Raw genomic sequence first — 22,813 nt, forward strand, 5'->3', positions numbered from 1 at the left:
ACAAAATCTGTGTTGTTGCTCTCTTAGTGAAAAAGCCGTGCCAGGTCGATTTGGAAAAGGTTTTTGTATTGAGAAACGAAGGACTTTCTTTTTTTTTTTTAGTAATGGAATGGTTTCACTGTCCGTTCGCACCTTTTGCTGGAACATGAAATCCGTGTGCAATGCAGTGCATATCACTGTCTTACGCGCATACTTTCTTCACTGAAACGATGTCGAATTGCAAAGGTTTATTTATTTATTTATTTATTTGATTTTTTGCTGTGCTATGACTTTACGATATCAAAAATACGATACACATCAACTCTAATGGAAACGTTTTTGTTTGAGTTTCTTATTTACGCGTTCCAGCAGTAAGAACTTCTGGTTTTAAAATTCGCGGCGAAAATTTATTAAATTAAACTGAAACTAAGCTGTTTTCGAAACGACCTTTAGAGTTGGTACTTAATTTACCCATTCTCTATAAGGTTGTAGCACCACCTAAACAAAACTCCAAAAAGACGCTTTTCCAAAAAGATACAGTGGTGGTCGCGTTTAATTGTATTTATATATTTTTTAGATTCTTTTCGTTATATTAAAGGAGTTTTGAATGTATATAAGTTTCGTAACTTTCTCTAGTGTTTTATCAAATTTCCCCAGCAGAAATTGCTAACAGCTGTTCTACCTTTTCCTAACATGCCCGATTCTGTGGCACTTATATAATTCTATGAGATCCGGAAGACAGAAACGGTTCAAAAAACTTAATGATAATGTTCCTTTAACAGATTTACAGACTGATTGTAATCATGATTATTCTAATTACCGCGCGTCAAATAGACCATTTGACCTACCTACCATTCCGACTTTACAACCTTCATGTACCGATTTTTCTGACTTCTATTCGTTTTTAAGAAAAAATGAACAAGTGCTTCTAGAATATCCGGCTGCCAAGGTAGTTCCTGCCCTTGGTTGGAAATTACCTATCGCTCTTGACCTTGAGACTTTTAAATTTAAAGGTCAGAAACAAAAATTGCATAAGGAATCTTTTCGCTATGATCTAAATTATGATTATTTTAAAAAGCTTAAAGAATTTCACGGAGAAAGAGGTTTATATTTCAATAAACCTCCAATGCTCCAAAACCAACCATTAGATTTCCTTCAATTAAGAAATACCGTTTCTCGCTTCTCCAGTTTAGAATCAACGTTGAGCAATTCTGTGTTGTCAAAGATTACGGAAAGCTTAAATTTGCCAGATTCCAAGGATATCAGACAGATCCTTCTTCGAACCTACGAACGTTATATCAAACCATATGAACGAGCGCATATGAATACTTCTTCTGCCAATTCTGGCTCTGCTCCTCGATCTACAAGACTTTCCCGTAGTTCTGTTGCTCATGCCTCCGCCGATGCATCAACAATACCAGAAAATGATACCTCCCGACCAAATGGATCGCAGGTAGCTGGTAAGCGTACTTTTTTTGAGCGTGGTGAGCAATGTGAATTTTGTGCATCGGATTCGAATCCAGAGAGCATATTGCTTTGTGACGGTTGTGAGTGCGCTTATCATATATCCTGTCTTGACCCACCATTGAATGCTGTCCCCAAAGATGATTGGTATTGTGATTCATGCAAACATGGTATTCATTCCTATGATCCAAGGAAAGGGCAACATTGGACTGTGGCTACCTTCAGGGACCACTCCAATAAATATATGGAAGCCGTGTTGACTAAGAAATCCATGTCTATCCATCCCACTGAAAACGATTTGGAAAGCTTATATTGGTCGCTTATGGATGAGTACTCTTTGCTTTCAGATGTGCATCAAGTTGAAAGGTATACCACTTCGTCATTCAGCTCTTTGCCTTCTAAAGAATTACAGCCTTCAAACCAATCTTCGTTTGATGCTTGGAACATTCGTAATGTCCCTCACCAAAAATTCTGTCCTTTTAATTTTACAATTTCCGATATGCATTCTTTAGCTACTCCAAAAATGTCTATAGGCATGGCATATTCTACTTACGAATGGCAACAATCGCCTATTGGGACTTCCCAGGTATATCACAATAGGTATGGCAGTACCGTCACTTGGTATATCTTGCCTTCAAATCAAACCGAGAAGTTCGAAAAGTTTGTTAATGGTTTGGATAATACCTACAATGATGGTGTCTTTCTAACCCCTTCTTTCCAAGTACCTTTTCCTATATCGCCGGAAGTCCTTTTGTCAAATGGAATTCAAGTCATGGCTGTGGATTTACGACCCAATGAATTCTTAATTGTGGCTCCCAAGAGTTACCATTTTGGATTTCACCTTGGATTTGGGTGTTTAGAAACAACTCATTTTGCTACAGTTGAATGGATTAAAAATGACATTTTGAAAAGTTTTTTGAATCGAATGAAGGATCTACACATCCCTTCTCCTATTTCATATGATGCACTTATTATTTCCATGGCTTTGTCACGGCTACCGGAATTTACAAACGACTGGTTTATTGAGAAGCTTCGAGATGTCATAAGCTTTGAAGTATATCAAAGAGAGCTGCTGTCAAAATCGCAATCGGGAATTGCAATAAGACAATTGCAAGACCACCCTATTCCGCAGGTCGTTTGTTCAAAGTGTCAATGTATGACATTTATGTCCTATGTTAAAACTCACGTTTCGGATGAGACTTATTGTCTAGAGCATTTTGTAGGAGATTCCCAGTTATCCTCTCAACCTTCAACAGTTTACTATCGATGGGATACAACCGAGTTATCCAAACTTTTGGATCGATTTTCTGCTTTCGTCAGAGCGCCTGTTGAGTGGTCTGAAAAATTAAAAAGTATATTACTAGCAACTCCCAAACCTCATTTGAAATCTCTTGAAGCTCTTTTAGCTGATGCGGAATACGCAATGCTAAATACCAAGGATACAACTGTCTTACGAAGCTTTATTCATAAAGCTAAAGCTTGGATTAATTCGATCAATCATTGTTTAAGTATCTCACCTATAAAGAAAAGGAAAGAGAAAAAGCTGTCATTTATGAAGATGCATGATCAGAGAGTAAACTCTACTGGAATGCGTGACTTAAAAAATTTATTCCAAGTATTACAAAAATCTAAGGATATGTCTTTTACTTGCGAGGAAATTGAAGCCATGAAGAAAAAGGTATCAGCCTTACTACAATTTCGAGTCCGATTAGCCAAAGTCTTTTCCGGTTCTCTAGACAGAAGAATGTGCCAAAACTTGCTGAGTGAGGCAGAATCTTTAGGGTTTATGTTTCCTGAATTAACTATTATTCAGAAGTATTTGACACAATATGATTGGCTTGACATGTTTTACTCTATTGAAACTGAAAAGACATCAGATGCTGATTTAGAAAAACTCATATCCTTTGGTTTAGCTGCTGGAGTTCCTGAAGACAATGATCATATGATTTTTGTTAGAGCTATGAAAGGTAGAGCGGAAATTTGGGAAAATCAGGTTCGCGATGCACTTTCAAAAAGTAATGTATCTTACGATCGGTTGAGCCTTCTTAAAGATGAAGCTTTAACGCTCTGTGTTGATAAAGTTTTGTACACCAGGGTTGTCGAAATATTACAAAATGCCGAAGAGGTGAAAAGCAGAATTAACAGGTTATGTGAACGCTCTCAAAACAAAACATTCAAGTTTAGACCCGTAATGGATGAGGTGAAAGATGCTTTGGCTCAAGCTGAAAAGCTTCCGATGTTGTCTGATAGTGTTGTTGCACTACAGAAAATGTATGATTCGGTTCTCGAATGGATTCGTCGGGGTAAAAGACTCTTTGGAAAAGCTAATGCTCCTTTGGAAATTTTAGGACAACATTTGGAATACGTTGAGAAAAGAAATGCGGCTTCTTTATCATTATCTGATAGACCGGGTCCTCCGATGGAACCTTCTTCCCGCGAAGCGAGTCCAGATTCTGAAGGAAGGCTTGTATACAAAGCAAAAAGGCCTCGTATATTTTGCTTTTGTCGTTTACCTGAAAATGGGGTTATGATAGAGTGTGAAATATGTCATGAATGGTACCATGCAAAATGTTTGAAGATGTCTAAAAAAAAGCTTCGACAAGATGAGAAATTTACCTGCCCTGTTTGTGACTATAGAGTAGAAATACCCCGTTTATCAAATAGACCACGTCTTGAGGATTTGCAATCCTTGCTTAGAGATGTCGTACTTCTGCCTTTTAGGCCGAAAGAAACTGATACCTTGGAAAATGTTGTCGACCTGGGTACTAAGTTTCGACAGGAACTTCAAGCATTCGCCCACAATCCATTCAGCTTGACGATGGCTGAAGTATTGTTAGCAAGGTTTTATCTTCGGAAAATGGAAGGAGCTGAAATTTTACTAGCTGATGAAACTAATTTATTTAGACAGAAGCTGCACGAATGCGTTCCTATCGCCCCAACACCGCCGCCCGTAATTGGAGAATCAAAGTCTACCCGTAAACCGAGACCAACAAAACGTCAGCGTCAGATAATGAAGCAAGTCGCTGAGGGTTTACTTCCGGAATCGGCGATTTCACCTGCTAATGCGCAAAATGATAAAAAAGCAACTATGAACAATAATGGAACCGCAGTGAGTAAAGCGGACAGTCCCCAAAGTGACACGAAAACAAGCCATGAAAACGGACAGTCAAATACGGCATTGTTGAAAGAATTCAAGTTAACTCCAACAGCTGAATTGAATGGTAATTCGAACTTATGTGCCCATTGTCAAAAGCCAGTGAACGAAGCAAGCTTCACTGTGTGTTCGAGGTGTAATAAAGAATATCATAATGAATGTACTGGAGAGATACCAAATAACTCTGGATACAAGCCTTTCATATGTCACAGTTGTAAACGCGCTTCAGAAGAAACTCCGGCGTTACATAGTAAATTGCGAAATGGAATTCATGCCAAAGATGCAGAAGTTATGGAAAAGGATGATAGCATGATTAGGCCAAGCTTATCTAGTTCGCCGTTGGCAACAATCTCTGAATATTCACATGTAATGAAAACTCCGGGAGGCATGCAGGACATGCTAATTGCTCGAAATTTATCCTGCGGTGAACACGTTTTTTTTGGTACAGACGTCTTTACATCTTTAGGAGATATGGTAACGGGAACACCAAACGCTACTTTTGATGAATTTGTTGAAAAAAATGATGGCTTAACGGAAAGCTATTTAAATATGTAAAATTAGCACTCTTTAATTAATGTCGTTTAGTTTGTATAATATATATTTTTTTTATTTGAAATTTTTAGTTTTCATACAAAAACTATGAACCTATGTAGTTAATTTTAGTTTGATACGCGTATATTGAGCAAGATTGTCTATTAAATTTGAAAGAATCTGTTTTGTAAATTCTGTAGAACTTGTGACGCCGGTGAAGCTTGAGGTTCTTCACGAATTTCAAACAATGTAACGGCTGTACCTGACCAAGGAGATAAAGCAACCGGAGCATTACTGGAGCATTGTCTTAATATAATCCTCCATAAGTTAAAGTAAATCCAATCTTGAATGTTTGTAGTATACTCAACATAGCAGGGCTCAACCTCAAGACTTCGAAGGTTTAGTGGATCCATCAAAACAGATTTTCCATTTTCTGATGATATCAAATCCCTTAGCAACGGGATTTTGGACTCAGCAAACCATGCGAGATACTAACCATTTAGTATAAGGTAACAATATACTTTACTTACCCAGTTCAAATCCGAATCTGTGAAATTAGAATGGACTGATTTATAGCTTTGCAAAGAATCCTTGAAGTCCTTTTTTGAGCATTGCAGTAACGGTCCGAAGCGATTTGAGTTCTCTTTCAAAAAATTGATCAATAGATAGTTTTCTAAATATAGAAAGGTGAGTATAAGCAAGTATAGAGAATAATATATAAATCTTTAACCTTACCATCTAAGTTTTTTGATATCGTCATAATCAAACCCGAAAGAAGCTGTTTTAATAAAATTGCATTGGATTTTTTCGTGAGCAGAACATTAGGCTCAAGGTAATGACTGATAAGAGTTACAAGATGCTCCAAAACCATTAGAGGTAAATTCGAAATATTCAGCAAGACGTTAGAAAGTATAAGTCCAGCTAGATGTTGAGAATGACGACCATTATTTATATGTATGGCCAAAGTCTATTTCTTGGATTAGTATCGATTGCAAAATATGTTGACGAAGGTCGTACCAATAAAATATAATTTGTTATGTTTAGTTCATAAATTGGTAACTTTTGAGAAGATAGAGGAAGCATGGATGAAGCGTTGCATTTAGCAAAGGATTCGACTAATTCTTTTTTACTCAGAATTTGCTGTAAACTGTATCCAGCAATTTGAGAAATGAATCCGATATTTGCGTCTTCACTAGAGTCATAATTAATGAAGATGTATAGAAGCGATGATATCAATTCATTGAGAAATGGAAGTTTTTCAAGTTCGTTAGCAAACCGAAAATGGTTGGTGAGAAGTATGAAGAAGAAGATTAATGCTTCCTCCAAGTTTTGGCTGGTATTTTGAAAGAGTGAAATTAAGCTTGAAGAATGCTTTAGCGGGAGCGATATGGTTTTGAAAAGAGACGCGGCTAATAATTGAAGGTCTTCTGAACGATGAAGCTTTCTCAAGATATCTAAGACGGTATTGGTAGAGACGGTTTTTGGTTTTGGGATAGAAATGAGTTGCAGCAAAAATAAAGCCGAATATCTTCTTAGTACATTTGAGGATTGACTTAGCACACTGGGTAACCAGGAGGAAGAATTAATAAATGCGATATTGATGAGAGAGCATATCAATCTTATATTTGTCTTTCGATTGTTTATAGCAAGCAGATGCTCTAAAACACTTGCATCCATTTGTCCCTGAGATTGATAAAGGGGTTCAGATATAAGGACCATGAGAAAACGAAGGAGAGTTAACTGATGATGTTGATGATCATAGGAAGGAGGGTGTTCTAATTTTTGGAATACAAGACCTGAAGACCATATCTTTTCTCCATCGGAGCTCATTATAGAAAGACATAAACCGGGCAAGAAACAGATTTGAAGAACCGAGTTTAAGAGGGTAGAAAGAAGACATGTCTCGGTGGGTAATTCAAAGTCCGGATAGAAGCTTGAAATATCTAATTGCGATTGCATACTCCTAAAAGCATCGGTTGGAGAAGAAAACAAGTAAGCACGAATCCACGAGTTGGATTTCTTCGATTCGTACAAATGAGGAATCAATCTTGTCAAGATTTGAACGCTATTTAAAACGGATGACTTCTTCGTTTCAATATAATTTCTTTTCTTTGCATTCTTTTCATAATAGATAATGTTCCAGAGACAAATTTGGACCAACAATGTCAGTTGTGAGAATTCTTCACCTTGGCAAAATTGTTGAATCTCCTTGGGGAAGATTAGTGAAAATACATCGCTATCATTAATCAAAGAGTTAAAAATCTAAAAGACAATGTGTGAGTAAACCAATACGCTTCTTTCAAGGAACTTACATGCTGGTATTCTTCTGGTTTTGCTGGTTTTTTAAGCAATGTTAACAGGGAGTTTCTGAATGATATTCTACAGAAAACGGTCAGAATCCATGAAACTTGAAGAAATTTTGGTTTCTAAGGGAATATCTCGTTTTTCTCTTACATACTTTGACTCTGCTACTCCCATAGTAAATAAATATAGCCAAGTTCACAAGGCATCAACCTTAAGATGAAAAACTGTTTAAATAAGAAAGGAAATCCGTAGATTGGCAAACAAATTGCTTAGTGTTGTTTTTGGTAGGAACTTCTGCGGATGACGAAAATAGAATTTGAAAGACGGTACTATGTTTGGAATTGCTACAGGAACAAATCGCCAAGGCAAAAGGTTATTTGTTTACAGAAGATCATTTCCCATATATGCTTTCCTCATTAAGTATATACATTTAGAAAAAAATAAATTGAATAAAAATGGTTTATAATAAAAAAGAATAACCTCTTGGCTGGTGGTTTCGAGCAAAAACCCAAGAATGAAGGAGTATTTCCATACAATTTGAAGATAACAAAGGTGGTATTCTTTACGAAAACGAAAGAATCATATAGGAAAACAATAAAAAAAATAGTTTTTTTTTTTATCTATTTTTCATTTGTATGCTACCGACTGTTGTGGATTTTATTTTATTTTATTTTATTTATTTGTTTGTTTGTTTGTTTGTTTGTTTATTTTATTTCTTCATAATCGTTACTGAGCACGTAATACATCAATCAGAAGGCTTTAAATTTTGAGTTATCTGGTCCCGCCAAATCCTCTGCCAACCACAAACCGCACACCCGTGCAAAGAAACTGATTCGTTCGTTTAGACATTGGACTAATTTTTGGTGCGCTTGAAATTTTTTCAGAAAAGAATCTGTGTAAGAGAGTGTCTATTGTAAACGAATCCTCCAAAACACATTTAAACACTTCAAACTTACCATAGTTCTGTCCTACATTAGAAGACTGATCTACTTGAAAAGACATCCATTATGTTGGCCGTTCAAAATAAGCTATGTGCTCGATCGGTTGTGAGGTCGATGTCTGTTCAATCTCCAGTCGTTATAGCGTTAAATGGTTTTCAAAGACGACATTTCCGACTTTTGCAAAAGAAAAATCACTCGGATTCCCTAGAAAACAGCACGGCTCCTCGTAAGCCTGTGTCTCAGAACCTTGGTAAGGTTTCGCTTTTGACTTCTTTAAAAGAGAAAGCAAATTTTATAGTTGGCAGCAATCGTACCGCTTCAAATAGTACGCTAGTAGCCTCTTCCATGATATGGCCTCACAATCTTTTACAAAGCCTCGTTCAGTCGATACACGTTTGGTCTGGTATGCCTTGGTGGGCTTCCATCGCCGCAACGGCTATTGGAATGCGTTTAACTATGCTTCCTCTGATGATTAAGATGATGCGAACTTCTTCTAAGCTCGCAGTTATCAACCCTCAAGTTTCTCAACACATGGTTGCTTTGCAAAAGGCCAAGGCGGAAAACAACAGTACTGGTATGTCGGAAGCGACCACTAGAATTCAAGAACTTTATCGTTCCAACAATGTCAATCCTTTGAGTCTTCTTACTGCTCCCGTGGTGCAAGGTATTGTCTTTATAAGTTTCTTTTATGCTTTGAAATGTATGGCCGGTGTCCCTGTCGAAGGCTTCCTAGAAGGTGGATTTTTGTGGGTGCAAGATTTAACCAAAGCTGACCCTTATGCGGTTTTCCCAATTTTGAACGGACTTTTAATGCTTTTCAATATCGAAGCTGGTAGTGAAACTGGCACCAACAAAGCAGCCATGGCACCAGGAATGAAGCGCTTCTTCAGATTACTATGTGCCGCCAGTCCTGTCTTTACTATGAGTTTCCCAATGGCCATTTTTATGTATTGGGTTCCCAGTAACGTCTTTAGTGTTTTCCAAGGCCTCTTGTTGAAAAACCAATCTTTGCGAAACAAATTGGATCTTCCAGAAGTGCCCGCTGCCGATAAGCTGGCCGCTCCTCCTCAAAACGAATCTTTCCTTCGATCCTTCACCGGCATCATAAATGGGGTTCGTGAACAAAAGAAGTATCCCGAAGCATCTGATATCCTGAAGCCTTTCCATAAAGTGAATGACCAAGAGCCGAACCCTACCCAACAACGCACTTATAATAACCCGGCTTCCAAATCCCCTACCGATACTTCTTCCAATCTTTAAATGAACAATGTTTATTTTTCTCGTGAATTTGCATTCATACCACTTTACCATTTTAATATATCTACAAGCATCTCTTTTCCCCCAAGATATCTCTTCATACATTACGATGACTGGCATGAAATGCCTGAAAGTATATATTGCTGACTTACGGAGACTGTTTTCTCTACAACATACGAATTTCTTCTTTCTTTCTCATTTGCCATGATTACTCATTTGAATAATACTTTTTGTTTTATTTTCATTTAAGTCAATTTTGTGAAAGGTAACCATAAAATATGCAACGAATATAATACCATTATGCACACAAATAAAACGCTCGAAATGTTGCCAAGAACGGGATGGATTTTTTTTTTTAAAAAAAGGCCCAATTTGTAATAGAATCCTCGCTTCTTTTTCATAGTAAAAGTTCTAATCTCATACGGTATTGCTTATCCAAAAGGATACTATTTAGATCAAAGCATTTACTCATTGCTGATTTATGTAAATTTGGAAGACTGGAAGCTAATAAAATGAAATAAAATACATAAACTAAAAGTAAATATAAAAAAAAGCCTACTAGCTTCAAAAACAAATCAATACACGCACTACATCGTATTATGACTTTGATCTTTTGCTCACACTAAAAAACCCATTTTCTTTATAGGTTTCCATGTTATGGCTATCTTCGTTTAATTTTTACAGTAAAGAGTTAGCCTTCATTCATATTACTTTTTTTGTTCGTGTGAATTATTCTCCATCTTTTATTTACTCTATTTGTTTACTTTACATGCGAAAATTAAATTCATTTCTTCTACCTTGTTACACAAACCGGGAATAGAACTCTCACTACACTATAATAAAGCAAATAGTGTAAAACTCATATAGTATTTTACGCAACGTGGTATTCATCCTAATTCTCTGTAAGAAGTTCACTCCATCGCGCTTTTTCTTGAATTGTTGCTTTAAGCCATAATTTTGATTTTCCCTTTTCCAATATCAGATATTTTGCAAAGTAAATAGTATTTGTTATCATGTCTGGGGATTCAAACAACTCAGAAGATCCAATATTGCGAGCCATTCGTCAAAAGAACAAAGGTCCAGTTCACGATTTTACAATATTTGTTCAAGAAGATGGCAGCAGTGTAAGCACTCAAGACCGAATTGTGAAGCGTATGTATTAAAATCAACATAATATCATTTATATCTAAATATCTAAGTTTCGAATTGTTAACGATTGCAGATGTTCAAGCTCCTGCTGCGTATATACCTACGGACTCTGAATTTTTTGACAACAATGAACCAGGAAAACCCGATTTACAATTTCTGCGTAACCATTTTATTCGTGAAGGAAGATTGTCTGAAGAACAATGCTTATATATCATAAAGCATGCAACAGAGATTCTCAGGTCAGAAGAGAACTTGATTGAAGTTGATGCACCTATAACAGGTATGTCCAGATTTTATTGAGATTTATTTTGTAAGATGCCTCATTTTGAGTAACCTTTCAAAAATTGACTTTTTCTATTTTAGAGTGTGGACTAACAATGAGCAGTTTGCGGTGATATCCATGGTCAATACTATGACCTTATGAAGCTTTTTGAAGTCGGTGGGAACCCAGAAAATACTCAATATCTTTTCCTGGGTGACTATGTTGATCGTGGCTATTATTCTATTGAATGTCTCCTATTCCTTTATTCCTTAAAAATATGGTACCCCAACAGTTTTTGGCTACTTCGAGGTAACCATGAATGCGCTCATTTGACTGATTATTTCACTTTTAAGCTTGAATGCACCCATAAGTACAACGTCAACATATACCAGGCATGCTTGGAGTCCTTTAATGCACTCCCTCTCGCTGCAATCATGAATAAACAGTTTCTTTGCGTTCATGGAGGTCTTTCTCCCGAGTTGCATACCCTAAATGATATTCGCATGATTAATCGTTTTTGTGAGCCTCCCACTCACGGCTTAATGTGCGATTTGCTATGGTCAGATCCTTTGGAAGAATTCGGCTCAGAGACTTCTAGCAAGCATTATATACACAACAATGTCCGTGGTTGCTCTTATTTTTATAGTTATCCTGCAGTGTGCTCGTTTCTTGAAAACAACAATCTGCTATCGGTGATTCGGGCTCACGAAGCTCAAGACGTAGGATACCGTATGTACAGAAAAACAAAGTCTACTGGATTTCCTTCACTAATGACTATTTTTTCTGCTCCGAATTATTTGGATGTGTACAATAACAAAGCCGCCGTCCTTAAATATGAAAATAATATCATGAATATCCGACAATTTAATTGTTCACCTCATCCTTATTGGCTTCCTAACTTTATGAATGTGTTTACTTGGAGTTTACCCTTTGTCGGGGAAAAAGTTACTGAGATGCTGATATCAATGTTGAACATCTGTTCAAAAGAAGAGCTTTATGACAATCCTTCAGACGAGGAGGAAGTTGCATTACCTCCCAGTCACGATGCTGGAAAATCAGACACAGAGCTCGACCTTGAAGCCCGGAGACAAATCATTAAAAGCAAGATTATGGCGATCGGAAGAATTTCTCGCGTTTTTAGTGTTCTTCGTGAAGAACGCGAAAGTGTTTCTGAACTTAAAAATATGTCTGAAAATAAACGGTTGCCCGCTGGTACTTTGATGCTTGGTGCAGAGGGTATTAAGAATGCTATTAATTCTTTTGATGATGCTCGTAAATTAGATCTCGAAAACGAACGCCTTCCTCCTTCCAATAGCCGCCGTCATTCTATGGAAATCAAATCATTGGAAGATGTTATAAATTCGTCTGACAATGAGAATTTTATTACGAATGAAAAGTCTTGAAATTTTGTTACTGATTCCTTGTGTTTATTTCGTGATAATTATGTCCTAAAGGCTAAATTGAAACGAAACTTACTTTTAATGAAAATAAACGATAGAAATAACTAATGAGAAGTTGCCGCAACATTAGTGAGATGTGGTTTATGATAGTGAGCATAGTATTGTCAGCTAATGTATATTGTACAGTTTACCAATCTTTAAAAAGTGATAATTTTCTATTTTTAATTATATTTTTTTATAAACTTATTAACATACAGAATTAAAGGGCTAAACAGATGAGAAGCTAGCAAACACCAATTCATATCCAGGGAAGTCGTAAACTATGAATTCCTCCCGTTTATACGATTCAAAATGTTTTAACTTTTCATATAGCTGCTTTTCATGAGCAGATCCTTTAGCCTGAAACAGAGTGAGACAGAAATTACCTGCTCCAAAAGTATTGACAGCCTTTTCAATAGTTTTCACGGTAGAGCGACCAAACTGAGATTTAGATACGTTTGTTTCAAAAGAAGCATAAGAGCAATGATCTTGAGGTGTTACATGAATTGTAGCGTAGCGGTCCTTATAGATCATGTTTGATGAGAAGCCAATAGGTTCAAACTGAAAACCGTCAAGTACAGCTTTTCCATCCTCAGTGCTGCACAAATCTTTAACTCCAGATAATTCAGCCACATATGCTCCAAGGATATGCCCCGTGGAAAGGACGGGTTGATCAGTGTTTTCTGGTTTCATATAGTCTTCACCCTTCGATTGGTGAACAACATCTAAAGAAGGTGCGTAAAATTGAAGAGAGCGTTCAGGAGACATGTTAGTCATTAGTACTTCTAAAGTTTCATCTTCCGGATCTAAAGAACTTTCGAACAAATCTGATTCATCAGCGACATCAGAGAATAAATACCAATGATTTTTGTTCGTAGGTCCAACAACATAAGAAGAGCCCTGAGGAAAAAAGCCTTGTAAATAACGAACTTCGTCTTCCCAGCTTGTATGAGGAGCAAGTTGGCGCTCAGGATATAAGAAGTTCTTGCGCGAATAAAATGTACGAAGAGGATGAGCAAATCCAATACTTGAAGCAATTTCCAATAAGCGCGGTAAACTAGCCAGTAGTGTTGTAGTTCCGCAAGTCTTTAAAATAATTTTATGAGGGAAAACGAACATAGAAGACTCAGATAATAAGTATGCATCAACCTCATTGCTGGAAACTACGCTAAGCACCTTGCATTGTGCACGGCTTAACATATCATCCCATAACTCACGACCTACACTTTTCAGTCCAACCTTTGTATTTCCATTCTCAATGTCGGAATTGAGAGGAGCTGAAAACCAAAGCTCAAGCAATTTTTCGGGCCCTTCAAAGGAGAAGGAATTGAATTCCTGAGCATTTTCTTGATCTACAACAAGAATTGGCGACATCTTAAAGACCAATTTTCAAACACAGAAAAGCTTTCTAAACCAAATGTTCCAATGTTTTTCACTTGGTTGACACTCGACACGTACTAGCTAGTTACTTGCTGCAAGGTTATTGGGATCCTTGCTTAACTCGAAAGCATGCAAAAAGCGAAAATACCTAAATAAACAAAGACCTTCAATGGGTAACGCTCACTTTGACAAGAACGAAGTTGAAAAAGGATAAGAATTTGTGAGTAACATTTACAACTAAGTTATCAGTAACCCTACCCTACTTTTTGTATCGTCTTCAAATTTTAGTATGATCTTACAAACTCAGTTTAGATGAGAGCTAGCTGTCGCGATTTTATTAACTAAATATACAGAAATAATTGATCAAACTCCATTTAAACAAAAAGTAAACAAGATACTGGATGTTCCCTACCTTGTTTGTACAACTGAATTCCCATCCATAAATCGTACATGAAATAATCGATTAGCATTGGTAAACATTCCTTCTTTTAAACTGACGATAATAAATTGTGATCTAATTTTGGTTAGCTTTCAAGATACTAAGAGTAATTAAATGATTCCTACCCTTTAAACTTAGTTTTTATTAAGCGTCCAATATTTTGGGTATGACTCAAGTCTAGTGCCGCATCAATTTCATCAAGAATATACATAGGAGCGGGCTTATATTTCAACAATGACCTGAAATATTAGATTAGTTAAAGGTGAAATCAAGATTGAAAGAACTTAAACAAGAAACATACATAATAAGTGCCAAAGCAACCAAAGATCGTTGTCCACCACTAAGTTCAGCCAAACTGTCTTTCCATATTGAGCCAATTCGTACGCGGATTTCTAATCCACTAGTAAATTCTTTTCCTTCGGGTGGTTGAAGTTCAGCACTATTTCCGGGTAAAAGTTCGTCAAATATTTCGCCAAAAGCTGCGTTAACTTCAATCCAAGTTTTTTCCAAAGCCTGCTTTTTGAATTTATCAATGCTATAGACAGTTTCTTGGATTTTGCGCTTATCCCGGTGTATAGTTCTTATCATGGCTTTCAGTTTTGCTTCTCTCTTCTCAACTCCATCTATCATATCCATTACTTTTGGATTAATTGTCTTCCTCATACTGGCAAACTTGGGTTTTAAAGAAGCCAATTGTTCTTTACATTGTCGTATATTTTGAGCGCGAAAATCAAACATAGTAGCTTCTTGACCAAAAGTTTGTTTCCGATCTTGAATCCAGGAATGTTCCTTGTCTAATTGTCTCAATGCTACCTCTGCAACATTTTTTTCACGTTCCAACCGGTCATGCTCATGTTTAAGCTTTTGACTAAGTAGTTGTTGATCATTGACGGAAGAATCTATGACTTTTAGCTTAGTCTTTAAATTATTCAATTCGTTATTAATCCCAGAATACCGCCGAGTTTCCTGTTCAAGCTTTTCAGTCAGTGACTTACGACGTCTTTGTTCGTCATTCAAGTTTAATTCTAATTCGCTCAGTTCCTCTTTCAAATGAGAAATGCTAGTTTCAAAAGATGAAGCATTATCATTGAAGCGAAGTATTTCGGAGGTGAAGCTTTCCCGATCTAACTTGGCACTGTTTAGCTCATTTTCAACCTCCTCAACATCTTTGGTGCTGGAAAGCAGCTTCTCCTTTAACTTAGTCAACTCACTGTGAAGCTCAGTCATTTTCGAGCCTTTATTATTTTTCCACTCAAACATGTCTCTCTCGATTTTCTTTATTGATGTTTCGTTCTCTCGTATACGCTCATCGAGATTCGGCATTCTTTGGCGTAAAACGGAAAGCTCTTCTTTACAATTATGATATTCAATAAGAAGACGACATAAGGGATCGTTTACTTTTTGTTCCTCCATCAATGATAGCTCGTGTCGTTTCAGTTGAAGTTCTTGTTCAAGCCGATGAAATTGAGCATTCCCAGCAATGACTTGTCCCAGTTCATGCTTCAAAGTTGAATACTCATTTTCTATTTTCTTCAACTTTTCAGATACTTCTCGAAGTTTTTGTAATTGGAGGAGAGGACCGGCGGTTTTGTTTACCGACCCACCTGTCAATATACCAGAAGGGTCATAAACATCTCCATCGGTAGTCACACTTTTCAAACGAACGCTTGGATGAAACGTAACTTTCTTAGCAACATCTGGATCATCACAAATAAGACTAGCACCGAAGACATATTGCATGGCTGGTAACAGTTCATCTTCGTAACCAATTAACTCTAAAGCTAAAGAAGCTCGGTTGTTTGAAATATGTTTGGCAGCGCCGACGCGTTCCGAAGAGGCAACAAAGCTGGAAATTTTATTTAAAGGAATCATAGTTACACGTTTTTTTAGATTTCCATTTTGCAAGAGTTGTGCACCTACCCTTTCATTCTCAACGACGACATTGTATAAGCGACCACCTGCGGTAATCTCCAAAGCCGTTTGTTTATCATAATTCTCCTTACTGAGATTAAAAAGCTGTGCAATTAATCCCTTAACTTTTGAACGGTCAAATTTCGGAACAGGATCGGTGTACCTAAAGTCTAAGTACGCCAATCGACTATGAAGGGTATCAACTTCATCAGAAAGCTGTTCTCTTTCTTTACGTAGCTGATCTACATTTTGTCGCAAAATCTTTTCTTTTGTGGAATCCTGAACGCCACTTTCTAGGCGAGATTCTATTTTGGTTACATCTTGCTGCAATTGAGCAACTTGTTTCTCTATTTGCTGCTGGCGTTTATTTGCCTCTGTTCTTCTCGGTTCCAATTCAGAAATTCTTTTGGAAAGGTTTTTAAGCTTCATACGCTCAATCTCTTTTTCGGCATTCAACTGGTTTAATTCATCTCTAGCCTCATGTAGCTTTTTAGAGTATCCAATTTCGTGACCTTCGCTAGAAGAGAGACCAGTACTTAAAGAAGAAATTAATTCTTCTTGAGATTTGACAGCAGTCAAAGTTTGCTGATATTCCCGATTTTTTTGCTCATACAGTAAACGCGATTTTTCGAAATTTTTTTCTTTCTTGTCACGCAAGGAATCAGCTGCCGCACGCTTTTCTTTAAGACTTTTAAGATTCTTTATCTCTTCTTGCATAGAGGATTGCTTAATTTCTATTGATGTGCTAAGACGGGTAATTTTCTCAGTTGCTGCCTGTAGTTGGTTATCCAAGGAAGCGTATTCCGACGAAGCACTCATCTGAGTAGAGCAAATTTTCTCTAAGTCCTTAATATGCTTCTCCAAAACCTTGATTTCCTCTTTAGATTTTGCGATGGAGGATTCAGTTTCAGCAATGCCATTTTGTTTTTGAAAAACTTGCTTCTCTAGATGCTCCAGCTTTATTGATAAATTATGATAATCAAAGGCTACGCAAATCTGGCTTAATCTTTCTATGTCATTGTACACCTGTTGATACTCCAAGAATGTTTTCTTCTCAGATCTTAATTTAGCAAGTCGAGGTTCGATTTCTTCACGCAATAGAGTATTAATCTCCTCAACTTTAGCTTCTTTTCTTTGCATTGTACGAAATGCCTTTTCTTTTCGCTCTTCAAACATCCTTGTTCCAGAAGCCTCCTCAATCATAGACAGAATTTCAGTAGACTTCATGTTTAACACTTTCGTAATCCGTCCTTGCATAATTAAAAAGTTTGGGTTATTAATATTTAACTGAACGGATTGAAACAAATTTTGCACATTTTGCTGTAGAGCACGATGGCCATTGATTAAATATTTGCTTGTACCACCCATAATAACCTGTCTGGTAACGCTGACCTGGGGATGATCCTCGAAACCGATGGGACATGCGGATGCATTTCGGTTATTGAACACAATTGTTACGCTTGCTTTTGTTATACCAGCTTGACCTCGTTTATAAATAAGATCCTGCAAATTCTGAGCACGAACAGTGCTCATATTTGTCAATCCAAGGACAAAGCAAATGGCATCCAAAATATTGCTTTTACCCGAACCATTAAGTCCCGTAATGGCATTAAATTGATCATCCCAATTGCTAATTACGGTTCGCACCGCATATGACTTGAATCCATCAATAATAAGTTCTTCAATTTTCATTTCTGTGATATTCTAATAATCTTCAACAGAATTATTATATTTAAGTTGGGCCATCCCCAAAAAGAACGATTGCAGTTTATTGTTTACGTTTCGCGTCTGTTTGGAGGTAGTGAATTTGCTACTAATCCAGAACGAAGATGTGAGTATCAAGTGGGGGTACCCCACTTAGATCTTCCCAGCAAGCCTGATGTACTCCTATACGGAGAACAGCGTTTCTATGTAATTCATTTTACAAGTTAAGTTATAATCAATTTTTAAGGTTGTATAAATCATTACTGCGGCGGAACATTTTTTTTGGAATCATTGCTACGAAAAGAATCCACTACAGACAAGGAAGAAACACTGGTGCTTCATAGAAATTTACACAAATGGGGCAATCTGGATCTTTACCGAGTCAGAATAATGATAGAGAAGCATTGAGAGGAAGGATTCAAGAAATTGAAGGAAATAACGAAAATGAAAGAGTGCGTGATTCACGATCTCGAAACTTATGGGACCGATTGTCTTCGGTAACTCATATGCTGGGTTGGAATCGAGAAAAGCGCCGTCCTGATTTACGAGATGAACGAAGAGACAATACATCGATTGTAGAAAATAATCACCGACAGAATCGATTACGGACTAATTCGATGAACGATCGCCGACAAAGGCGTCCATCGATACGATCCTTAAGTCCTAGAGCTGCCTCAAGTTTAACACGACCAAGAGAAAGTTTAGAGCATAATTTACAGGATAGAGATACTCATCGATTATCGGCTTTTCAATTAGCTCAACGGGAGTTTGAACGTGCGGAGAGGCAATTCCGCTCAAGTATAGCGGCTTTGCATGGATTTAGTCTAAACCAAGACAACCAAAGTACGAGAGAAGAAGGTCATTCTTCTCCAAACGTCGAAAGAAGTGCTACTAATCTGAATAATTTGACGGACAGTCATGAAACAAGCCATTCACATCATCATGGAGAATTAAGCGAACAATCTAATACTCATATAGACGATATTAATATGGAGAATTATACCAGAAGCGTTATGAATTATCTCAATATGCATGAAAACCAGCAAGAGCGAGCACCCGTGCAAAATGATGGTCAATTAGCCATGCTGTCGAGGTTCATATTCTCTGTGGCTTCCGGCTGGGTGACAGTCTTAATGAATTCTTCTACTGCTCATAGAGAGAGTCCATTGCAAACACCGTTAACTTCAGAAGAAAGACCAAATTCTGGAAATGAGTCGTTTGAAGAATTTCTTACTCTGTTGCGTTCGGGTCAATTGATGGAAGCGATGCACCCCGAAAACAATACTCATCAAGACGAAATGGACGAAGATGTATCGTCAATCAATTTATTTCGAACTTTTCGATTTGATTCACTTCACAGGAACCACGAGGGTCAAATAGTTATCCCAATCATTATTGTCGGAATCCGTAGCTTACGATCGAACACAAACGAGGAAGATGATGGACAAGGTCAAGAAGCTCAAAACCTAATGCATCCTTCAGATTTCCTTTCTTCTTTGGCCAATGATTCTCAAAATTTGTCATCTCTATCGGAACAGTCAAATGATTCTCAAAATTTGTCATCTCTATCGGAACAGTCAAATGATTCTGAAAATGTCAGAAATGAACAAGAAACTTCACAAGAATGTGCACCGACAGATTCACCAGCTGCTTCCAATCAGCAAGGTGTACCTGTTTCATCTTTGGATGATTCCGACAACCACAGCCATGTATCGGCGGAGCATGCACAGCCTAGAAGCTGGGCGATTTATGTTCGGGAGGCTTTTCTTCCAGAAAACCATCCAGTTTTGCGTGCTCCATCGTTGTTTACGGATACACCTACGTATGAGGATATGTTGCTTTTGAATTCGATCATTGGAAGTGTCAAACCTCCGGTTGCGGCGCAAAAAGACCTTGACCGAGCAGGAGGAATTTTTTCTATGATGGAGCCGAATGACAGATGCTTGGTTTGTTTATCAGATTATGAGCAAGGAGACGAATGCCGTCGCTTGTTGAGCTGTGAACACTTTTTCCATCGAGAATGTATTGATAAATGGTTGCTTTCGAGCCAAAACTCCTGTCCTCTTTGCAGAGCCAAAGGAGTTGCATCAGACGCGGTCGCCTTTTAATTACTATGGAAAAATTTGCATAGAGAATATTTCATAAATAGAAACGGCGCAAATAAAGAAGATGCTGAAGATGCCTGTATAATATAATAATGATGACTTGTTGAAAAGCATACAACAGAAGAAAGAAAGAGAGAGAGGGGCATAAAAAGATTTCTTTAAAATGACTGACTATCTTTCTATACTAAAATTATATCTTGACGAAAGGAAAAAGAAAAGTATAAGCAACAGATACTTGTAAGTATGCTACTTTGCAAAAGCTATTAGGAGATGATTATATATAATAAACAGTTTATTTTCTGCCAAATGGTTTCACCGGAGGGGAAGATTGGTAAGAAAGAAGGATAGAAAGGACCGTAAAAAAAGAAGAAAATTAAATAACTAAAAAAAGAAAGAATCAAAAGAAAATCGAGCATGGTAACATTGTAAGAATTCCTCTAAGATGATAAAGCGATAGGGAAGGGGAATGCACGATGGAAGAAGGAAGTAGGGACGAGTGCAAGGAAAGGTTTGCTATCCCCCTCTCTCTCTTTTCGATTCAGAATTGGTTCGCAATGGTCCCTTTTGTAAGAGAAATGGGAATGGATGAAAGAGCTAACAAATATTTAGTTTTTCAATAAGCCTTTGTACCGGGTTCAACCCCATGTGTCCTTCATAACACCGGAAAGAACCGCAAAGACGTATGTTTAAGATGAAGAATGGAAGAAAGGAAACCCAAAAATAAAGAAAATAAAGAAACTAACTAGAATAGGATTCCAGCTGTTTCTCGATGGACCTTGGCTGCTGGTGCTGCAGGTAGGAAGAAGCGAAGCCGTCTTGAGATTTGCAAGAAATGAGTGTATTAACGGATGATATAGTATTCTTGTTTGCCATGCAAGTTCCCAAGGTGAAAACCACGATTTTACAGGTAAGAAAACGAGGATGGACGAAGAGGATGGAATGAGAGCTAACATATACAAATTAGCCAATTGCTTTCCTTGGAGACCACTTCAAGGACAAGACTCCTGAAGAAGACAAGTGGTTGTAAGCTACCATGGAAGCATGGAGTGATCTTGGCCTTGTTTGTCTGTTTATTTTCAAAGGCAATGAGATTTTTTCTTTACTAAAATCATAATTATTACGGTAGGGTTGATGTGTGTAGAGAGAGCAAGACAAACAGAGTGCGTGCGTGCGTGTGTAGTGCAAAGTAAAGCCTGAACACAGTAGAGGATGGAAGGATGAATTGAATTTTCGCGGGTGACAAATGAATGAAGGGTGGAGACGATTTACTACTGGACAGAGAAAGATAAAGAGAGTGAGAAAGAAAGACGTAGACGAGGGGGATATTTGAAACGATTTGGAATCAATTTTATAAAACAACAAACAAACGAGATGAAACGAATGCGTTGGTCTATTATTATATAATATCCATCTATCTATTTTCTATTCAGTGAAAACAAGGAACCGAGAGTCGTCGTCGCTTCTTTGATACCGAGCAAGACAGTCGATGTGCTTGCTTATTGTATAGTATCGTATTGGATTGACATGATACAAATTCACCCGAGAGATCGTTAAACAAGATTCATTCAAATAAAGCATTTATTTCATGAAAGCAATGCGAAGCAAAGCAAAGCAAACAAAGCAAAACGAAACAAAACAAAACAAGCAAGGGAAGAAAAAGAGACTCAAATAGACGACTTTTCGAGTCTGCAACCAAAAACATTTCATATAATGATGGCTTTCAAACAACGTTTCTTTTCCCATTTCATTTTTACCTAGTTGACATTCTTGACGAATCCATGTCACATCACACATCCACACTTCTTCCCTAACATCTACGTATGGAGGCTTTTCCAACCGAACATCTCTTTTCCCTTTACTCCCCTCCCCTTCCCTACCTCACTGCTTCTCTCGGCCTCTGCCTCTGCCTCCCTCTTCTTCTTTCCCTTAGAGAAAAAAGAGACCTACGTCGATGGCTTCGATGGCTTTGACTTTAAAATTTAAACTCTTGGTTTATTGTTTGTGTACCTCTGTATTCTTCATTTGATTGGTTACTTTCGAAAACAACGTTCATTCTTATCCGATCAAGGAGGCTTTGCTATAGGTGAACTAATGAACCTTAATTACATTTGACTTCGGGATCCTCATAATAAGTGGGAAACGTCAATCTCTCCACAATTCAAAGAACAAATCAGCTCGGTATTCTCCACTTATTCGACGTCACTCAATATACAAACCTTCATCATGATTACCTGCAACACCAATGAAGCGAATTGTCTTAGTTTCCAATTACCAATCCTGTTGAAAACAGTTTCTACGAATTGCGGCATTTGTGTCCATAATTCAACTTACCCCGCATGAGGCAGAAACCATCTTTTTTGTATACATCCACAGGAAAGCTTGTTCTCAGCACCTATATATGAATGCGTTGGCTTCAGTTTCCCACCTAAATATTCTCTCTCTCTCTCTCTCTCTCTCTCTCTTTATCCCACTCCGTTTGGTTCCGCTTTGTTCTTCTTGCCATCTTTTTCCCCCATCGTCAACTAGTGTGATTTTGACTTTTCTTTTCTGAATATAAATTTTGCTCGTATAGTGAAGACATTCTAGTGTTAAAAGTGCTCCAGGGAATTTTCTTGTGTCTTTGTTTCTGTTTATTTGTATATATATATATTTTTTTTTCTTCTTCTTCTTCTTCTGCAGCCCAATTATACCAAATAGGTAGGTCGTACAGGAAACAGAAGGAAAATAGCGTTTCCGAGCATTTCGGATCAAACAGAAACAAACGTAGGCAAGAAATTGGTACAGGTAAGAAACG

General features: G+C 37.4%; 8 protein-coding genes across 8 annotated transcripts; 5 read left to right on the plus strand and 3 right to left on the minus strand.

Annotated features, from left to right (window-relative positions):
• Positions 1 to 703: 703 nt before the first annotated feature.
• Positions 704 to 5,152, plus strand: SOCG_03333 (Lid2 complex subunit; the record flags this gene model as incomplete). Its single annotated transcript, XM_013161821.1, has 1 exon — positions 704 to 5,152. The coding sequence occupies one exon, from the start codon at positions 704 to 706 to the stop codon at positions 5,150 to 5,152; it is 4,449 nt and encodes a 1,482-aa protein (XP_013017275.1).
• A 23-nt stretch (positions 5,153 to 5,175) lies between these two features.
• On the minus strand, positions 5,176 to 7,759 carry SOCG_03334 (dymeclin 2). The gene is made up of 6 exons (XM_013161822.1): positions 7,587 to 7,759; positions 7,441 to 7,507; positions 6,146 to 7,390; positions 5,864 to 6,095; positions 5,659 to 5,801; positions 5,176 to 5,619 (listed from the first exon to the last, which is right to left on the minus strand). The coding sequence occupies exons 1-6, from the start codon at positions 7,604 to 7,606 to the stop codon at positions 5,293 to 5,295; spliced, it is 2,034 nt and encodes a 677-aa protein (XP_013017276.1). The 5' UTR covers positions 7,607 to 7,759; the 3' UTR covers positions 5,176 to 5,292.
• Positions 7,760 to 8,231: 472 nt separating this feature from the next.
• SOCG_03335 (inner membrane translocase Oxa102) lies at positions 8,232 to 10,056 on the plus strand. The gene has a single exon (XM_013161823.1). It carries the CDS (start codon positions 8,440 to 8,442, stop codon positions 9,631 to 9,633), a length of 1,194 nt encoding a protein of 397 aa, XP_013017277.1. The 5' UTR covers positions 8,232 to 8,439; the 3' UTR covers positions 9,634 to 10,056.
• A 512-nt stretch (positions 10,057 to 10,568) lies between these two features.
• On the plus strand, positions 10,569 to 12,699 carry SOCG_03336 (calcium-dependent serine/threonine protein phosphatase calcineurin). Its single transcript, XM_013161824.1, has 3 exons — positions 10,569 to 10,782; positions 10,853 to 11,059; positions 11,165 to 12,699. Exons 1-3 carry the CDS (start codon positions 10,644 to 10,646, stop codon positions 12,442 to 12,444), a joined length of 1,626 nt encoding a protein of 541 aa, XP_013017278.1. The 5' UTR covers positions 10,569 to 10,643; the 3' UTR covers positions 12,445 to 12,699.
• On the minus strand, positions 12,607 to 14,146 carry SOCG_03337 (S-adenosylmethionine decarboxylase proenzyme Spe2). The gene has a single exon (XM_013161825.1). It carries the CDS (start codon positions 13,852 to 13,854, stop codon positions 12,709 to 12,711), a length of 1,146 nt encoding a protein of 381 aa, XP_013017279.1. The 5' UTR covers positions 13,855 to 14,146; the 3' UTR covers positions 12,607 to 12,708.
• Positions 14,147 to 14,173: 27 nt separating this feature from the next.
• SOCG_03338 (condensin complex subunit Cut14) lies at positions 14,174 to 18,001 on the minus strand. The gene is made up of 3 exons (XM_013161826.1): positions 14,601 to 18,001; positions 14,425 to 14,538; positions 14,174 to 14,374 (listed from the first exon to the last, which is right to left on the minus strand). The coding sequence occupies exons 1-3, from the start codon at positions 17,900 to 17,902 to the stop codon at positions 14,269 to 14,271; spliced, it is 3,522 nt and encodes a 1,173-aa protein (XP_013017280.1). The 5' UTR covers positions 17,903 to 18,001; the 3' UTR covers positions 14,174 to 14,268.
• SOCG_03339 (ubiquitin-protein ligase E3) lies at positions 17,891 to 20,418 on the plus strand. The gene has a single exon (XM_013161827.1). The coding sequence runs from the start codon at positions 18,271 to 18,273 to the stop codon at positions 20,020 to 20,022; it is 1,752 nt and encodes a 583-aa protein (XP_013017281.1). The 5' UTR covers positions 17,891 to 18,270; the 3' UTR covers positions 20,023 to 20,418.
• On the plus strand, positions 20,353 to 21,213 carry SOCG_03340 (reiske ISP-associated protein). The gene is made up of 5 exons (XM_013161828.1): positions 20,353 to 20,585; positions 20,629 to 20,699; positions 20,771 to 20,814; positions 20,877 to 20,926; positions 20,984 to 21,213. Exons 1-5 carry the CDS (start codon positions 20,493 to 20,495, stop codon positions 21,044 to 21,046), a joined length of 321 nt encoding a protein of 106 aa, XP_013017282.1. The 5' UTR covers positions 20,353 to 20,492; the 3' UTR covers positions 21,047 to 21,213.
• The last annotated feature ends 1,600 nt before the right edge of the window (positions 21,214 to 22,813 follow it).

This window comes from Schizosaccharomyces octosporus, assembly GCF_000150505.1.
Source record: "Schizosaccharomyces octosporus yFS286 unplaced genomic scaffold supercont6.1, whole genome shotgun sequence".
Taxonomy (NCBI): domain Eukaryota; kingdom Fungi; phylum Ascomycota; class Schizosaccharomycetes; order Schizosaccharomycetales; family Schizosaccharomycetaceae; genus Schizosaccharomyces; species Schizosaccharomyces octosporus.

What these genes read in the sequence shown, in the direction of transcription:
- SOCG_03335 (XM_013161823.1), top strand. Translation starts at nt 8,440, where the DNA reads ATGTTGGCCGTTCAAAATAAGCTATGTGCTCGATCGGTTGTGAGGTCG.
- SOCG_03337 (XM_013161825.1), bottom strand. Translation starts at nt 13,854, where the DNA reads ATGTCGCCAATTCTTGTTGTAGATCAAGAAAATGCTCAGGAATTCAAT.
- SOCG_03334 (XM_013161822.1), bottom strand. Translation starts at nt 7,606, where the DNA reads ATGGGAGTAGCAGAGTCAAA. An exon ending in ATGGGAGTAGCAGAGTCAAA is followed by an intron (nt 7,508 to 7,586) that starts GTATGTAAGAGA and finishes CGTTTTCTGTAG; the next exon opens with AATATCATTCAGAAACTCCC. An exon ending in GATATCAAAAAACTTAGATG is followed by an intron (nt 5,802 to 5,863) that starts GTAAGGTTAAAG and finishes TTCTATATTTAG; the next exon opens with AAAACTATCTATTGATCAAT.
- SOCG_03336 (XM_013161824.1), top strand. Translation starts at nt 10,644, where the DNA reads ATGTCTGGGGATTCAAACAACTCAGAAGATCCAATATTGCGAGCCATT. An exon ending in TCAAGACCGAATTGTGAAGC is followed by an intron (nt 10,783 to 10,852) that starts GTATGTATTAAA and finishes TAACGATTGCAG; the next exon opens with ATGTTCAAGCTCCTGCTGCG. An exon ending in AGTTGATGCACCTATAACAG is followed by an intron (nt 11,060 to 11,164) that starts GTATGTCCAGAT and finishes AACAATGAGCAG; the next exon opens with TTTGCGGTGATATCCATGGT.
- SOCG_03339 (XM_013161827.1), top strand. Translation starts at nt 18,271, where the DNA reads ATGGGGCAATCTGGATCTTTACCGAGTCAGAATAATGATAGAGAAGCA.
- SOCG_03340 (XM_013161828.1), top strand. Translation starts at nt 20,493, where the DNA reads ATGGAAGAAGGAAGTAGGGACGAGTGCAAGGAAAGGTTTGCTATCCCC. An exon ending in GGTTCGCAATGGTCCCTTTT is followed by an intron (nt 20,586 to 20,628) that starts GTAAGAGAAATG and finishes ACAAATATTTAG; the next exon opens with TTTTTCAATAAGCCTTTGTA. An exon ending in TGAAAACCACGATTTTACAG is followed by an intron (nt 20,927 to 20,983) that starts GTAAGAAAACGA and finishes TATACAAATTAG; the next exon opens with CCAATTGCTTTCCTTGGAGA.
- SOCG_03338 (XM_013161826.1), bottom strand. Translation starts at nt 17,902, where the DNA reads ATGAAAATTGAAGAACTTATTATTGATGGATTCAAGTCATATGCGGTG. An exon ending in GTTGCTTTGGCACTTATTAT is followed by an intron (nt 14,539 to 14,600) that starts GTATGTTTCTTG and finishes CTAATATTTCAG; the next exon opens with GTCATTGTTGAAATATAAGC. An exon ending in ATAAAAACTAAGTTTAAAGG is followed by an intron (nt 14,375 to 14,424) that starts GTAGGAATCATT and finishes AACCAAAATTAG; the next exon opens with ATCACAATTTATTATCGTCA.